Here is an 18,000-nt window from a genome sequence, read left to right as displayed (position 1 = left end):
TGTGTGTGTATGTGTGTGTGTATGTGTGTGTGTATGTGTGTGTGTGTGTGTGTATGTGTGTGTGTGTGTGTGTATGTGTGTGTGTGTGTATGTGTGCGTGCGTGCGAGTGTGTGTATGTGTGTGTGTGTGTATGTGTGTGTGTGTGTGTGTGTGTGTGTGTGTGTGTGTGTGTGTGTGTGTATGTGTGTGTGTGTGTGTGTGTGTGTGTGTGTGTGTGTGTGTGTGTGTGTGTGTGTGTGTATGTGTGTGTGTGTGTGCGTGCGAGTGTGTGTATGTGTGTGTATGTGTGTGTGTGTGTGTGTGTGTATGTATGTGTGTGTGTGTATGTGTGTGTATGTGTGTGTGTATGTGTATGTGTATGTGTATGTGTATGTGTGTGTGTGTGTGTGTGTGTGTGTGTGTGTGTGTGTGTGTGTGTGTGTGTGTGTGTGTGTTCAGGGGTTGCCAGGAAGGCTTGGTGAGAAAGGTTCCCAAGGAGAGCCGGTAAGTGATCTTGTCACCCCTTGCATCACCCACAGTGGCACTGACACTTTTATTGCAGCCTGCCGGTGATGAAGTCACAGGGTGAAACAGCACGGGGGAAAGAACCCGTCTTGGCTGAAATTGATCTCTGATCAGTCTTGCATCTTTTGCTGTGTCTCAGGGCAAAGCTGCAGACCTGAGCCAGCTTGATCTGAAGGTAAAGAGAGCATCCACGTATCTGTTCATCCATCTGTCTGTCTTTCCACCCATCTGTTCATATGTCTGTACATCCAGCCATCCATCCAGACATGTTTTCCTTCAGTTTACCCATATCATATGAGTTTATGACATATTCTTACATACTCCATTTATCTAAAACGTTGCTGGGGTTTTTTTTTGCAGGGAATTTGTTCTGATTGCCCCCCGGGCCCTGTTGGTCCTCCTGGAATCCCAGGACCTCCAGGGGAGAAAGGCCCCACTGGAGCACCAGGAAAGAACGGCCAGGACGGGTACCAGGTGAACCCTCCGCCACAGGGCAGCCGTGCTGTTGTTCCAACAAAATGGAACAAATCACACTAGGATGGGGACGAGTGTTGCTTTAAATTGTATATTGGGTTGAGAAGACAAGTTATTGCTTGTGTAACAACAGCAACATTTTATTTTTAATACCAATAGTAAGCTTTAATAATAGCCTGTATGTCCACAACAAAAGATTTTGGAGGAAAGCCAGAACTGTGTTAGTGGCAAAACACACCTGGAGAGAAAGGGTGGGAGATCGTGCTGCATGTGAAACTGTAAAAGTCTGGAGCATTGTGCATGTGACACTCTAAACTTCTGGAGGGTGGTGCACGTGCCAATCTAAACATTTGGAGCGTGGTGCACGTGACACTCTAACCGTCTGGAGCGTGGTGCACGTGACACTCTAACCGTCTGGAGCGTGGTGCACGTGACACTCTAACCGTCTGGAGCGTGGTGCACGTGACACTCTAACCGTCTGGAGTGTGGTGCATGTGACACTCTAACCGTCTGGAGTGTGGTGCACGTGACACTCTAACCTTCTGGAGCAGGGTGCATGTGACACTCTAACCATCTAGAGCGTGGCACATGTGACACTATAAACATCTGGATCAATGGGCAGGTTCCACTCTAAATGTCTGGGCCCTGTGTCACACTATTGGCTACCATCTACCATGTAAGGCTTGGCTCCGTTCTGTGAGTAAATGACAAAGCACTATTGTAAGTCTATTGTAAGAGTGTCTGCCAAATGCTGTAAATGTAAATGTAAATGATCCAGACATCACTAGCTTGTACCCTGATGCCACAGACACACATGACATGGAGTTCAAGAGATGACCTCTGACCCTTCTCTTATAAGGGTGGGGGGCGGGTATGACCTTGGCCATCTGTCATTTGGGTATGCATGTGTGTATCCAGAAGTGGGCAGATACCACTCTCCTCCAAGCACACTCAGCTGTTCTACACTATTGCATAATCTCGGTATGCTTTCAAGGTTTGTAGGTATTCTGCAACAAGAAGAGACCAGCATAGTGTGTAGGAATTGGCAGTGGCTGAATTGAAACAAACTTAAGAGATGGAAGGCCTGGCCCCTGGGTGTGTGTGTGTGTGTGTGTGTGTGTGTGTGTGTGTGTGTGTGTGTGTGTGTGTGTGTGTGTGTGTGTGTGTGTGTGTGTGTGTGTGTGTGTGTGCACGCATGTGTATGTGCAAGCGTGTTTGCGTGCCGAGATCTTTTGGCAGTATTGTAACTGCAGGTGTTTTTTTTTTTGCAGGGCTCACCTGGACCAACTGGGCCTCCGGGACCACCTGGAGCTGATGGAACCAAGGTAAAAATCAAAACTACACAAACACACATAAACAAACATACACACCATACATGTTATATATAACAATACTACATAACATGTACTGTACCTAGACCGGCTGCAACAGCACATTACAAAACCAATTCAAAACCAATACAAACCTGTTCTTGACCATAGTCTTTGTTTATTACAACTCCAAACACATCCACACTACTATACACACAATACCCTGAACCGAACCATGTACTATGAAAGTCTTTAAAAATTCAGTGCTCCTATCTAGTGTTGAGTGCTCCTATCTAGTGTTGCCCTGTTTTGAAGGATGAGTTCCTATTTTGAGTCTGGTCCTGAGGTTCCTTATGGACGTCTCATGGTGGTTTACCTCACACTGTCGCATTTGGCTTGCTCGTTAGTGGTCTAGACCTGGCTTAACGAACGTTAACTGTGTATGATAATGATTTCCATACAAAAGGCAATGGATGAGTTTTGTTTCCGAGACTTCATACAGTCTTTAATCATGGTCATGACTATAGTCATTAGATGCAAACCTTGCAGACCATGACCGTACATTCCGCATGCATTCGCATTCACAGACTGAGCACATGTTTGTTTATATTAATGTTATAAGAGTTGCATTGTAAGGCACAGCTGCAGTGACCTGTACAAAATCTGTTGTAAACACAGGGGGTGAAAGGTGACAGAGGGCTGCCAGGAACGCCTGGAGACAAAGGTGAAAAGGTAGTTGAGTCCATGCGCGTCTTACTTAATGTAGCCGATTAGGAGTCATGAACAGGAGTCATGGCTTGGGATTATATGTGCTTGATATCATGCTCCCATATTTCTCTTCACTGCACACACTGGCACGTGTGTGCGTGCGTGTGCGTGCGTGCGTGTGTGTGTGCGCGTGTGTTGACAGGGACCTCCTGGACCACCTGGCTATCCAGGTGCAGCCGGATCAATGGGTCAACCTGTAAGCTCCCTAGAAATCTCAGAAATTCCTAATATTATGCCAGTGTCTCAGGCTGACCCCATAGTGTGTCTTGTCATCTTCTGTGCTCACAGGGTAACGATGGCAACCCTGGACCTATGGGCCCTCCTGGACTTCCGGGAGAAAAGGTAAAATGCACAGTACATGTTACACATGGCTTTGAGCGTGCCTTTAGCACTGGGTAGACATTGCAGGACTTGACATAGACAGAACAAAATCCCCAGTGTTAGATGAACACTTGAGATGTTAAATTAGCAGCTGCAGTGTTGGTTTATGTCCAGCTGCAAGTCCACACTGTACACATTGGCTGAATGTGTAACTGACTGCTGGGTGTATCACTCACCCATGTTGCCTTCCACAGTATGGATAAAGTCTGAGCATGCATCTTGTTTCCTCATCTGTCGTCATGGTTCCCATGGCGTCAAAGTGCCATGCGCTCTTTGTTTTGTTTTGGTTTCTGCCTCTGCCTTGTCATTTATTTTCTTGCCTGCTCCGAACCCAGCTGGGCCTGGTTTCCCCTCATTTAACTGTGGATTTGTACCCTGTGTTTTCCTTCCCTGGCTGTCGGTGATGGTTTTGTCAGTCAGTTGTGTTGTCATTCATTTTCTCTGCTTACTTTGCATCGCCACCTTAAGTTTTGTTACGTTTCACTGGTCTCTATTTTCTTTGTTTTTTTGTCCGGTTGTCCTGGCCATTTTGTTGTTTCCCTGTTAATAAACCTCACATTTGCATCCTGCTCTGCACCTTGCCACCCTTTTGTGACAGCACGTCACTGTGTGTGTTACCAGGGTAAAGAGGGACTCGCTGGAATCCAGGGCCCTCCCGGTCTCCCTGGATTAATGGTAAATTACAACCTGCTTTCCACTCAGATTTACATACTGACGAACCTGCAAAAAGTCTGCTGTGTCTGGAAAGGTTCATATTGACTGGAGTTGCCCAGATGCATCCTATTGACACCATGTTTGAATTTTCATTAATCCATTTTTCCCAAAGGGGATGATGGGCAAGCCTGGGAAAGATGGCCGTCCAGGAGAATCAGGAGAGCCGGTAAAAGCCCGATATTCCACATGTAGATGAGTATTTTCCAAGGGACTGAAGTTTTTTAAAATTTGATTTTGTCATACGGTTACATGTTATTGTTGCCGGTTATGTGACCAGGAAGAAGACATTGACAGAACCTGTCTTCTAAGGATGTTAAACATCTTCAAATTAAATAAAATAAAAATAAAATAAAATTAAATAAATATATTTAGAGTTATGACCTGTTCTTCCAGGGTAAACAGGGAGAACCAGGACTTCCTGGAAGAGATGGATTAAGAGGACTTCCTGTAAGTGAGAAATTGTGTATTATGGGTAAAGCAACCTGCTTCATTCATGTTAAAGTTTAAAAATATACCCATTTTATGTATGTATCTCTAACCTAGGGTTTTAAAGGCCATACAGGAGAGCCTGGACCACCAGGGTCAAAGGTAAGTAACTGCTTTTTCTCATCCAGCTAGCCAACATGGAGGAAGAACACTTCTGGAAAAGCCACTGAACACCAGAGTTTGTTTTTCCCTTTCTGTGAAATAGGACAGATTCAAATAATCAAGAGTAAATGTCATCAGGTAGACCCAACCAAAAGGTCCCCACAGCACAGGGGCCCCATGTCCACAGTTTGGCTGAAGCCACAGCAGACGTTGTAACTTCAGTGATGATCCTTGAGTGTCATTGGGAGATTTCTTGGTCTCCTGTGCAGCTTCATAAACAATGTTTCTCTCTTTCAGGGTGAAGAAGGAAAACAGGGAGCCCCAGGCCGAGAGGGTCAGTCTGGAAAAGATGTGAGTCAATGTAAAATAAGCCCTCAGAAGACGGTTTTTAAAAAAATGTGCAGTTTTGACGACATGGGCCACCTCAGAGGAAGTCTTAGGAGTTTGTGTTTTTCTTTGTCCTCCAGGGAAATCAGGGACCTCCTGGGCCCGAAGGTGCCCGGGGACCAAGAGGTGAATCGGTGAGAAACTTTTCTGACTTCTGCTGTTTCACAACTTGTAAAATAGAAAACCTGAAATCAAAAGGAGTTCCTTGACTTTTGCGTCGTCTTTGAAGGGCAAACCTGGGGATCCTGGGCCACCTGGAAAACCTGGAGCATCAGGAAATCCGGTGAGTTTACACACAGCAGGCTCCTGGACCGATCCATCCTGACTCCCAGCCAAAGAGGAGAACGCACAGACAGCTGCCTGCTAGGACCCACAGCTTTGAAGAAAACCTGCTTTTTTATTCATGTTTATTAATGATATGAAGTTATACTTATATAGGGCCTTTCTCAGCACCCAAGGACACTTTCCAATCAACACACACTACATGACGCTTAGAACCAGTCAGCACAACCGGTAAGACAGTGTCTGACTCAGAGAACTCCCTCTGCACAGTCTTGGACTATAGACCATGTTTCCCTGACGGGCATTTTGTCATGAGATTTTGTGCAATGCATCACATCAGCCACTCAGCTCAGTGCTAATTTTAGCGAATCATCCTCATCCTCACTGGATCCTCCTCCGAGCTGCGGTACAGAGACAAGCCTAAGTGGTATGTCAGGGTAAGTGATCTGTTCTTGTCTGTGCCTTAGGGTCTTCCAGGGGTCAAAGGGGAGATGGGGAGTCCAGGATTACCTGGCTTTACAGGCCAAAAAGGACCCTCAGTGAGCAGAAGCTTAAGTTTTCTCATTCATTTTATTTTGGTGTGTTTGTGTGTGTGAGAGAGAGTGTGAGTGTGTGGGGGTGTATGTGTATGTGAGACAGAGTGTGTATGTCTGTGTGTGTGTCTGTAAGAGAGAGAAAAAGTGTGTGGAGAGAATGTATATATGCGAGAAAGAGTGTGTGAGTGTGTGTGTGAAAGAGGTAGAGAAAATGGAGTGTGTGTGGGTGAGAGAGAGACTGTGTGTGTGTCTAAGTCATATCACTTTGTGTTCTAAATCTTCTGAACTAGTAGAATGATGATGGGCTTTTTCCCGTTCAGGGTTCGCCTGGTCCTATCGGCCCTGAGGGCAAACAAGTGAGTACATGATCACATGGATGATGCCACATGTCCTTTCCTATTCCTGTTGCCAGCTAAGTCAGGACTGACCCTGGTTGTTTTTGCAGGGCATGTCAGGAAGACCTGGAGATAAAGGTTCTAAAGGAGACAAGGTGATTATGTAAAACCTGCTCACCCCTTATAAAAAGAACCTCCAGTCCATAACAAGGCCTGATACAAGCTCTTAAATTAGCTTAATAAATGTTTAGCACAGAAATATCAGTAATTAAAGGATAGGCCCAATCTGTTAAAGGAATGGCTACTGTGGCCAACACTGGCAAATGGAAACTAATATCCCACAATTATGGTTAAGTTATTGGCGTAATTTAGTGATCGTATCACTATTGAGATAGTATCTCAATTTCAGACTGAAATGCCTCTGTGATTTTCGTCCGTAGATGTGCTCCTGCACTGTTACCTGTTCCAAGCAATTCTCAACCATCACGTATGTGATGAGCCATTTCCCTGACCTGGCAGTAGGCTCTGGGAGCTTTGTGATGTCTTCTAGTACAAAGCTCACAAGTCTACTGTTGTGTGTTCTCTCTCCCAGGGTGACCATGGCATCAAGGGAGACAAAGGCCAAAATGGAGATCCAGGAATTCCTGGAAACCCAGGACCTCCAGGCAGAAAGGGCCATACAGGGATGATGGGCATGTCCGGACCCCCAGGGGAGGTGGGCCCAGCTGGGCCATCAGGCACACCAGGCCTGCCTGGGCTTCCAGGACCCAGGGTGAGGCTTTCAATTTAAACCTGGGAGTGCAATGGACATATATTGAATAGCTACAGTGAGCATCCAAGGCTAAGGCGGCTTTGATGTTTCTTTAGGGAGAATCATCGTCCCTCGAATCGATGCGGAGGTTAATTCAAGAGGAGCTGGCCAAACAACTAGAAGGTGAGAGTGCTCAGTAAAAATTCTTTTAAACTTCTGGTCCTACTAAGGGTCTGACCAAGTTTAAATAATTACTTCACTTATAAGGGAAACTGGAGGAATTGATTTCCGTTTCCTGTCACATATTCATGTATTTGATAGCCCTGTTTGTCCATGTGGACCAGACTGAGAAAGCTGCTGATACATAATAAGTGTAATTTCAACTGATTGTTCTTATCCAATTGTAATTTTTTTCATGTATGTCCCTTCAGCTAAAATGGCCTACCTCATGGCCCAGTTTCAGCCCATGCATGTAAAGAGCACAGCTGGGCGTCCCGGCCCACCTGGATCTCCAGGTAAAGATGGAGCACCTGGACGATCGGGTCCACCTGGAGAGCCGGGTATGCCTGGCCAAAATGGAGCAGAAGGACCCAGAGGTCCAATGGGTCTTAAAGGTACTCACTGTGTGCCCCATGAACACTGCTTGGCTTCTCATTTTTGGGCTACATTTATGGCATTTAGCTGACACTTTATCCAGAGTGACTTACAATTATGATTGAGCACAACTAAAGCAATTGAGGGTTAAGGGTCTTGCTCAGGGGCCCAACAGTGGCGGGGCTGGAACCAACAATCTTTCAAGTACAAGCCACGTACCTTAACCACTGAGCTAACACTGCCTTACACATTTATTAATTGTTATTATAGCATTGCCTTTGTGATACTAATGCATTATATTATAGATATCTATAGATAGATGTTGCAGATTGGTTTCCTGTCCTGTGAGCATCTTGATAAATTGCAAAGGTCCCAGATGAGTGTGTTGCAGCTGTTATGATGAATCATGTAGCTATTATTATGAATCACAAGCAACTGTTGGATAATATTATAATTTTGATCCTATATATATATATTTATATATGTATATATATGTATATATGTATATATGTATACATATATATGGGATGCTCATGTCTCTGGATTCTGACTGGTAGGTGAAAGAGGGTCCAAGGGAGAGAAAGGAGAAGATGGTGTTGGACAGAGAGGAGATCCCGGTCCAACAGGACCCATTGGTAAGATCTCAAAGTCAAGTCTCTGCAGGCAATAGATGGTGTGGTCATCCATCATGTGGGACCATGTGCATGAGCAAAAGATTTGGTTGAAAGCATCTATAAATCTGGTATACAACTGTAGCTGAGAAACAGGATTCAATTATAGGTAATGTTTGACAAATCCTTGAGAAAGGATCTTAGGTTAAAGAAAACCTCCGTCTTTCATATTATTCTATTGTTAAAATTAGTTTAAATATCATCTTCTAAGTGGAGCTGTCTCTGAAATGCAGGTCCACCTGGAATGCCTGGAGAGGGGAAGGATGGGCTTCCAGGATCAGCTGGAGCTCAGGGTGAGCCAGGACACCCAGGCCCCCATGGGCAGCCCGGACCGCCGGGACCGCCCGGGCAGTGTGACCCCTCTCAGTGTGCCTACTATGCCAGCCTGGCATCACGACCTCACGTTAAAAATGTCAAGGGCACCTAAACCTAGGGCAACTATAACCCTACACCATGACGTATTTATGAACTTGGAGATTCGGTGAATCAAGAGTTTTTCCTGTCAAGATTGGAGGGAACTTTGGTTTCAGGAAAGCTGAAATGTTTGTATTTGTGCGTGTGCATGTGTGCGTGTGAGCCTGTGTGTGCATGCACATTCATGTTCTGTCGGTCAGATATAACAGGGAGTTACTTTGTTTGGTGTGCCAGAGTGAGGATTGGGGTGAATTATAGGATGAGGGAGATTAGTAATTTAAATATAGCTCAATTTCTTCCATCAGGGATATTCAAGTTTGTCTGACCAAGTACTGTGCAGGCTTTCTATGCACCCTGCAAAGTTTCTATGCACCATGTAAAAAGCCTTCTGTTGGTCCAGCAAGAGTTGCCACGGTTACATTACCAGTCTTTCCCCAGACAGTCTGGAGACCCATAGTGGTCTACAGACTAGCATCTGCAGAATTGCTCCATTGTTGAAGAACTTTTCAGAAGTGGGGGCAATTATCCAGTGAAGAGATTTATCTTCTGATGTTTTATTGATGTGCAGTGTGTGTACTAGGCAGTAAGGGACACAGGCAAAGAATAAGAACAAAGAACACCCACTGGCACCGGGCCTCAGATGAGATCATTAGCTAGCTTTTCTGCTCCAAGATGCTAACTCATACCCCCATACGTTGTGTGACTGTAAAGATTGTTTTACCCTATTCATTATATTCAGTTATGAGGCTTGTGGCTGGTTTATGTTTCTGATTAAATTAAGCCAGTTTATATCCAATATTGAATCCCGGCCTGACTTTTGTATCATTTAGGAGGGGCATAAATTTTTCTTTTCATGTACTCAGTGTCAATTCATATAGTGTCATGTTTCACACACTTACACTTACACTATACATGAGAAGTAATTCAAAGGCAGAATTAAGCTAAAAGAAGAGTTTGTTACCTAATGTTTTTTTATTTTTGTAAGACTCAAAAATGGAAGCTCAGTTTAATAGCAATAGTGTATAACTATTATAAGACTGGGCTGATTACCATAACTACCATTACTTGATGTCTGCAGTTCTAAAGTAAGAGCCTGAAAGTTGTGGGCGTCTCCCAGCCCAGCCTCTTGTGAGCCAATTAAAGTTACTAGAAAAGAGAGACTCCATTTCAGAAGCTGCATGAAATTACCCTGGGTGTCAACATGGGATTTTATTTACCTGAAATAATAACCCTGCAAAGTTATCAGGTCACATTGAACTGTTTTTCTGTTTTCGGTAAGTTAGGGCACATTGAAATGGGGTCTGGGGAGGCAGGCAGACCTGGAGTAAGTTGTACACATCTGTTTTCAGAAGGGAAGTTAGTCGGCCCTGCGTTGATTACGTCCAGGTGCACCTTTCCTCACAACATCGGGCTAGGTACAAATATAAAACACTAGGATCAGTTTGAACTAAGGCTACTGTTACCCATAATTCAAAACCTAGTCAGTGTTGCATTTAATGAAGCCATGATTTTGTAAGAAGACACAATATGATTGCGTTGAAGCTAATTATCACTTGGCCAGCTGCCTAGAAGCGACAATTAGAGGACATCCTAGTCATCTTCACAACAGAGGGCCTGTTTTTGTTTGTGTTTGTTCATGCTGTCTTAGTGTCACAGGTGATAGGTGACAGGTCCAAATAATGTGGCACATTTTGACAAGCTAAGCTCATTACTCTAGCCTCAGGATGCAAATGAAGTACTTCTTACCCCGTTTGCTTGTAAACATGATGTCAGCATTTTTTTTACTGCCTTCACGTTCCATTCACCTTTTTTGTCCATATTTAGTTTTAATGTTCTTTTTTCATCAGCAGTTACATTAAATTATTTTAATGAACCACCAGTAAAGGCCTTGTGAAATGGCCTGTGAAATTTATGCATGGTAAAGTCTACCTGTTTATATTGAATCTTTGGTGCTAAAGGTAATCTAAACTAGGTCAATGTATATGTATGTATAAGAAGGGATTACACTTCATAATAAAGACTGGATTAGTTCCATTTTACAAAATGTGGATTTTAATTGTGGATGTTACTTCATGTGTGTGTGTGTGTGTGTGTGTGTGTGTGTGTGTACACACACACACACACACACACACACACACCTTGATTGACACTGTCTGACTAAAGAATGCAGACTATGCAGAGTGGTTATGGACACACTTTTGTTGATTTATATATATATATATATATATATATATATATATATATATAGAGAGAGAGAGAGAGAGAGAGAGAGAGATAATCTATAATATTGAATAATAATCTATAGTGTAATATAAGATTTAATATAATATAATTGTAAATTGTAACTTAGTATCACATCATATAATAATGTAAAAATAATGGTATATACATTTAGACACAAGATGCAAGAACTTAATGTTAAGAGAGAAGAGACATCCAAATAGAACAATGGAGTTCTCCACAGATATTAGGCCCCCTTTAAAGGTCTTCAGACTACCTGAAGCTTGTCACTTTTCTGCATGGTCAGCATAAATTTAATTCAAATTTTGAGTTCAGTTTTTCCCATGAGCATTTTGATTGTTTAGTTTGTCTTCCAATCTGCAGAAACAGTAATATAGACTGTGGTGGTAATAGAAATTGTAATACTCCATCCTGTGACCCTCAGAGTTTATATCACTAAACGGTAAAGCACAGTACAATGAACTGCAATCTTGTCTTCTGTTATCTCCATGTAGCAAGGAAAACTGCTCAGAAAATCATGGACAATGTATCTGTTCATCTATGTTCCATAGGAGTCAGATAATCCTGGCATTAGTGATGGGGTATGGTTGTCGTGGGCTGCGAGAACTATAAAAAGACATGAAATAACACTTACTGGTGATGCTACCCCCATGACTTCTTGACAATATATTTCATATACACATTACTGATTCTTAATCTACATTTCATTTGGTACAAGGATCTATGTGTTTTGAAACTGTTTCTGTTTTATATACTGCACATTAGGAAAAAATGATGAGTTGCTGAATAATAAGACATTCAAATGGAGAGTACAACCTTCAGTGAATTTTATGGGCATGGTGAACTTTTATTTCATTATTCTGATCATTGCACTAAAGTGGAGTTGTGTAGATTCGGTATAGCTTAGTCTCTGGGTCTGGGATTGCCTTTATCCTTGATGGTTACATTTTAATAAAACAAAAACATTGTGGAAATACATGAAAACATAACTGCTTCATAAGGCACATTTTCAATTTTTGTCCAGCCGGCCACACCCCTTACTGTACATTTTGAAAAAATTCACAACAGGGTTTGTGGCTCAAGTGTATTTGTGTGTTTTTCTGTAGTACAGATGAGCTGTTAGATTGAAGACATCTCTTAGTCGCACTGTGTCTGAACCTACTCCAGCATTCATTTCATTTACATCTTGTGCCACAAAAATGAATATGACTCCATTTCACCTCTCCTTTTATTCTGTATGTACTGTATGTACAAGTGACAACAAGAACTGGGCTGGATCACTGTAAAAAAGATAATCTTCTTAGGAATGGATGTGTTTCTGTACAACCTTCTGAAGTCCCCTGTTTCATGCTGATCACCATGACGATGTCTGCAGTCTCCCCAGGTTCATCAAATGCGTTCTCACTCTTTCAGCTATTGACGGTGACATTGATGATGATGGTGATGGATAAAGGTTTCTCTCAGGAGCTTCACGTTCAAGGACCCTTAATGTTGATTGGCTTTTTCCCACCGACTACGTAAAGGGGCTGGGGCCTGTAGCAGTTTGAGGGGTCACAGAGGCCAGGTGGGCCAGGTGGTCCCCTGCCTCCTGGGGTTCCTGGGATGCCCGGCACACCTGCTTCCCCTCGGGCACCGTCATGGCCGTCCTTGCCAATTCCAGGTTCACCAGGAGGTCCTATATCAAAGAACCAGACCAAAACCAGAGTGAACTGTGTCTTATGACACTTAGGACAAATTCACACCTAAAATGCACTCTTAAAATGGTTACTCTTAGTACATCAAATTCTTTGCCAAGACTTTTTAAATAATAACATCAGTAGCCACACCGCATGGGGGTTATTATGTCATGTCATTATGTTATTAGGTCATGTCATTATGTCATAAGTGTTTATAACATTATTTTATTGTTATTATGTCTTTGTCTTTACATTACTATGTCCTAATGTCATTATGTCATAATGATAGTGACATAATGGTATAATGACATATGTCATTGTTATTGTGTTATGTCATTATGTCTATTATGTAATTTTTATTATGTTATTATGTCATTATGTCATATGTCAATATGTCATTTTGTCTTTGTCTTTGAGACATTGTCATTGTTATTAAGTCATTATGTTATTATATTTGTTATTATTGTTATTATGTTATTATGTCATTGTTATGTCATGTCTTTGTCATTATGCCATTATGTTATGTCATGTCTTTGTCATTATGTTTATTATTATTGTTATTATGTTAGTGTTTTTTATTATTGTTATCATATTATTGTTATGATTATGTTATTATATTAATGGTGTTATGTCATGTCTACATCTTTATGTCATTATGTCATTATGCTATTATGTCATTATGTAATTATGTTATGCCTTATTTAAGATTGTTTATTTTACATGACAGTTAATGTTACAGTGGTGCTTGAAGGTTTGTGAGCCCTTTACATGTATCTATATTTTGGCATAAATTTGACCTAAAAATTCATCAGATTGTTACACACCTCCTAAAAGGAGGTAAGGAGAAACAAATCAAGCAAATAAGAAAGAAATATTAGACTAAAAACGATCATATTAGTCATTTATTTACTGAGGAATTTGAGCCAATATTACATATCTGTGAGTGGCAAAAGTATGCAGACCCTTAGAGAATTTGAAGGTGAAATTTGAGTAAGGTGTTGTTAATCAATGGGATGACAATCAGGTATGAGTGGGCAGTCTGGTTTTTTTTTTTTTTTTAAAGAAGAGGGATCTAGCACAGTCTGATCTGCATCATCACAACAGTTTATCATGGCATGAAAGAGATTTCTGAGGACCTCAGAGGATGAGTTGTTGATTCTCATCAGGCTGGAAAAGGTTACAAATGGACTCCACCAATCCACAGGTAGACAGATGTATAAATGTGTATAAATGGAGGAAATTCAAGAGCATCATTATCCTCCCCAGGGTGGTCGACCAACAAAGATCACAATAAGAGTCTGTGAGGTCATAAAGGAACCCGAGGTAACTTTTAAGAAACCAGGCCTCTCTCACATTGGCTAAAGTTGATATTCATGAATCCACCACCAGGAGAACACTGAACAACAATGATGTGCATGGCAGGGTTGCAAGAAGAAATCCGCTGCTCTCCAAAAATAACACTGCTGCCTTTCTGCAGTTTGCTAAAGATCACATGGACAAGCCAGAAGGTCAGTGGAACACTGTTTTGTGGACAAATGAGACCAAAATAGATCTTTTTGGTTTAAATGAAAAGTGTTATGTTTTGAGAAAGGAAACTACTGTATTCCATCATAAAAGCCTCATCCCTCCTGTGAAACACCATGGGCCTGGTTTGGGCCTGGATCGTGGCATCTGGGCAAGGATCCAAAAATCCAAAGCAAGCAGTTCATGTGAGGAAATGCACCAAACAGATGAAGCTGTTTTGTATGGGGGAAGGGGCTAAACAAGCCAAAGTGCAGGACAAATAATCAATTACTGGAAATGATGATTAGTTCTGTTTAGTTGCAGTTATTGCTGCACAAGGGGGTCACACCAGATACCAAAAGCAAAGGTTCATATACTATTGCCACTCACAGATATGTAATATTGGATCATTTACCTCAATAAATAAATGACAATCTAATAGTTTTGTCTTATTTTTACATTTCTTGCATTTAGCTTATGCTTTTATCCAAAGCAACTTACAATTATGACTGAATAAAACTTAAGGATCTTGCTCAGGGGTTAAGGACCTTGCTCAGGGACCCAACAGTGGCATCTTAGCAGTGGTGGGGTTTGTACTGGCAATCTTCAGATTACAAGTCGAGTATGATAATTTAACCACTATTTGTAGGTCAGATTTGTGCAAAAATATAGAAACTTCTAAAGGGTTCACCACTGTGCAGTGACTTCCTTTGCTGTAGTTAGTACACTTTTAACTTTGGTGTTGCCTTTGTTATATTCATTAAACACTTCAGTTGGCAGTTGTGTTACTTTTGTTACGTTCATTAAACACTTCTGTTTGCAGTTGTGTTGCCTTTGTTACGTTCATTAAACACTTCTATTGGCAGTTGTGTTGCCTTTGTTACGTTCATTAAACACTTCTGTTTGCAGTTGTGTTGCCTTTGTTACATTCATTAAACACTTCAGTTGGCAGTTGTGTTGCCTTTGTTACATTCATTAAACACTTCAGTTGGCAGTTGTGTTGCCTTTGTTACGTTCATTAAACACTTCTGTTTGCAGTTGTGTTGCCTTTGTTACATTCATTAAACACTTCTGTTTGCAGTTGTGTTGCCTTTGTTACATTCATTAAACACTTCTGTTTGCAGTTGTGTTGCCTTTGTTACGTTCATTAAACACTTCTGTTTGCAGTTGTGTTGCCTTTGTTACGTTCATTAAACACTTCTGTTTGCAGTTGTGTTGCCTTTGTTACGTTCATTAAACACTTCTGTTTGCAGTTGTATTTGCTTCCCTTTCTTTCTTTTTGTCTCCATGTTCTTTGCCATGACAGCAGTCATGATTAATAAAGCCAAATCTTATTACTGGTTTAATACAGGACTAAATTGTGGATATGGCCCTGTTATGGAAAAAGACAAATTACTTCAAGAAACATTATTATTTACCAGTAAATTCTGTTAAATTCAGGTGTAGTCGCTAATGAAGATGTTTGTAGTGTTCCTGGAAAGTATTTTATTTGACTGATTTCAGTTCCTTACACCTTCAGTACACTACAAAGCAGATTGCTTAATTTTATGATTGTATATAGTTTTATGAATACTAATAATTTTGTTTATATAATACTTCAGCATAAAAGACATTTACATTTTTTTAGCATAAAATAAAGAATTAAATAAATGTTCCGTTATAAATATATACATATTCAAATTACATATTCAAAAAGGCATTCAAATTGCTAATTTTAAAGAAATTAGCACTTAGTAATTTAGTAACTTGTACTGTAGAACAATTTTGGTGTCCTTAGTGTCAATGTGCAATGTAAAGTTATTGCACTTTTGCATTGACATGATCTTTATTTCTACCGATAACTGTGAATCTAGAGGAAAGTGAAGGCTTACCTTGGGGTCCTGCATCCCCAGGGGTCCCTGGGATTCCAACCCCATTTTCTCCTCTATCTCCTTTGGGTCCAGAATCACCTATAAAGCACACAAATACCCCACACCATGATTGATTTCTTTTAAAGTTGCACAAGAGAGTTTCTTTATTTATCCATAAGGTATCGATAGTGACTACTACTCCAAACTTGGTTCTCATAAATGAATATAGTTTGGCATGCATTTACATAACAAAGATATCTGATAGCCATCTGATGTTTGGCAAGAAAGAGGGGTCATATCCTCAGGATCAAGAAATTTCAGTATTACAGTTCCAGAGAGTGAGCCAGGAGCTCTCATTGCCAGAAATCCTTAATTAGCACCCTTTTAGGCCATGGCTAAAGAGTTAATTAGCATCAGGTGAACACTGATCGGCCTGTGTGTAGGGGTGAGGAATCACTACGGGGAGTGGTGTTGCATCAGCCAGGAGGGGCTCACTTTGGTTTAGAGTGTGGAGGGGATAGTTCTGGTTTAGAGTGTAGAAGGGATAGTCCTGGTGTAGAGTATGGAGGGGCTCACTCTGGTTTAGAATGTGGAGGGGAAAGTTCTGCTCTAGAGTGTTGAGGGGCTTGCTCTGATTTAGAGTGCTGGAGTGAACTGTGGCAAAATTGATTCTTGTTATATCATCCTGTCCACTGCATCCAATGGTGAACTGCAGTTATGAGTAAGGCATTAATGCCATTAGCTGTGATGAAACGGCAGGTAATGTTATAGTGTTAATTATGGGAAAATAATAGGCAAATAGAATAAATGAATTAAAAACAAATAGTAAAATGAATTATAGAAATTAATTAACTTTATTTTCATTGACCCATACCTTTTTCGCCTTGCTGTCCTGGTAGACCATAGAAGCCTGGAGGTCCCTGTATGCCAGGTACTCCCCTGGGCCCAGTTGACCCAGAGACCCCTGCTGGTCCAGGGGCTCCGGGTGGACCCATTGGTCCGGGGGTCCCAGGAGCACCAAGAGGTAGGGGTTTTGTGGACAGTTCTTTTTTGTAGGCATATAGATGTTCTGTATAATGAACATAACAGTCATGACGTTTTTTTTGCACACAATTCCAGTTTCTGAAAAGCATCAGAGCTCTGTATATCTACACCAGCCAATGCAGAAAATCTTCAAAGCTCATAGACTACTCAGATCCTTCATGTTGTCAAGCTACATTTCTTATCTCTTACCACAGGTCATATGGAATTTTCTGTACCTTTCATCAAATGTCTAAAGTTAAACTTCAACTGTTCAAAATGATGATTCTCATAAGAGAATGTTTGTGATATATATTTCTTATGTAAAATGGGTAATGTATTCATTACGCTGATAATTATTGATTATAATCAATATAATCATTAATCAATTAATCAATTGATCATTAATCAATAATTAAATAATTATTGATTATAATCCAGATGATATAAATATCTTGCCTTCAACTACTGCTGCACATATTTCACGAATCTTGTCATCATTCATTTTTGGACCCTGGGGAGAATCATGAGCAAGGCAGATCTGATGTTACATCATGATGATGATTATCATACACTTATTATACATTAACACACAGCATTTTAATAGTTTGACAGAAAAGTGACATTGGATATATTGCCCTAGGAAACAGCAATATATTTCTCTGAATTTTACATTATAATTTCAACCATCGTCAAAGCACACACACACACACACACACACACACACACACACACAAAACTCAAATATTCTCTTTTCACAGGAAATGAAAACAAGCCCTGGTGTCCATTATCCTGCTATTTTTGTCTGTATGTCTTGTCCTGTTAAATAAGCCTTACAGGAACTCCTCTGGGGCCAGGAGGTCCTGGCAGGCCCCTCTGCCCCTCAAGACCCCTCGCTCCTTGGGGCCCAGCGAGGCCTTCATGCCCTGGCTGACCTGGACGTCCATCAGCCCCCGAGCCTCCTCTTTGGCCTTTCTCCCCTCGCTTGAGAGAAAACACA

General features: G+C 41.3%; 2 protein-coding genes across 7 annotated transcripts in view; one reads left to right on the top strand and one right to left on the bottom strand.

The window, feature by feature from the left end:
- The window catches only part of col22a1 (collagen, type XXII, alpha 1), a 56,605-nt gene extending 47,099 nt beyond the window's left edge, over positions 1-9,506 (top strand). Inside the window, exons 44-65 of the mRNA XM_035523800.2 lie at positions 440-484; positions 645-680; positions 866-979; positions 2,251-2,304; positions 2,968-3,021; positions 3,200-3,253; positions 3,346-3,399; positions 4,060-4,113; positions 4,265-4,318; positions 4,546-4,599; positions 4,696-4,740; positions 5,038-5,091; positions 5,208-5,261; positions 5,357-5,410; positions 5,877-5,948; positions 6,266-6,301; positions 6,391-6,435; positions 6,873-7,052; positions 7,148-7,214; positions 7,463-7,645; positions 8,183-8,260; positions 8,530-9,506. Of these exons, the coding sequence (XP_035379693.1) occupies positions 440-484; positions 645-680; positions 866-979; positions 2,251-2,304; positions 2,968-3,021; positions 3,200-3,253; positions 3,346-3,399; positions 4,060-4,113; positions 4,265-4,318; positions 4,546-4,599; positions 4,696-4,740; positions 5,038-5,091; positions 5,208-5,261; positions 5,357-5,410; positions 5,877-5,948; positions 6,266-6,301; positions 6,391-6,435; positions 6,873-7,052; positions 7,148-7,214; positions 7,463-7,645; positions 8,183-8,260; positions 8,530-8,723 (1,635 nt within the window). The 3' untranslated portion in view covers positions 8,724-9,506. The remainder of the gene's footprint in view (positions 1-439; positions 485-644; positions 681-865; positions 980-2,250; positions 2,305-2,967; positions 3,022-3,199; positions 3,254-3,345; positions 3,400-4,059; positions 4,114-4,264; positions 4,319-4,545; positions 4,600-4,695; positions 4,741-5,037; positions 5,092-5,207; positions 5,262-5,356; positions 5,411-5,876; positions 5,949-6,265; positions 6,302-6,390; positions 6,436-6,872; positions 7,053-7,147; positions 7,215-7,462; positions 7,646-8,182; positions 8,261-8,529) is intronic.
- A 2,267-nt stretch (positions 9,507-11,773) lies between these two features.
- col9a1c (collagen, type IX, alpha 1c) overlaps positions 11,774-18,000 on the bottom strand; it is a 35,897-nt gene continuing 29,670 nt past the window's right edge. For all 6 annotated transcript variants that reach the window (XM_081712787.1, XM_035534860.2, XM_035534871.2 and 3 more), the window contains 5 exons: positions 17,838-17,984; positions 17,460-17,514; positions 16,855-17,049; positions 16,002-16,079; positions 11,774-12,626 (listed from right to left, as the gene is read on the bottom strand). In XM_081712787.1, the coding sequence (XP_081568913.1) occupies positions 12,427-12,626; positions 16,002-16,079; positions 16,855-17,049; positions 17,460-17,514; positions 17,838-17,984 (675 nt within the window). In that variant the 3' untranslated portion in view covers positions 11,774-12,426. The remainder of the gene's footprint in view (positions 12,627-16,001; positions 16,080-16,854; positions 17,050-17,459; positions 17,515-17,837; positions 17,985-18,000) is intronic.

This window comes from Electrophorus electricus, chromosome 4, assembly GCF_041902795.1.
Source record: "Electrophorus electricus isolate QZ-2024a chromosome 4, ASM4190279v1, whole genome shotgun sequence".
Taxonomy (NCBI): Eukaryota; Metazoa; Chordata; class Actinopteri; order Gymnotiformes; family Gymnotidae; genus Electrophorus; species Electrophorus electricus.
This window is presented reverse-complemented; position numbering and strand designations above follow the sequence as displayed.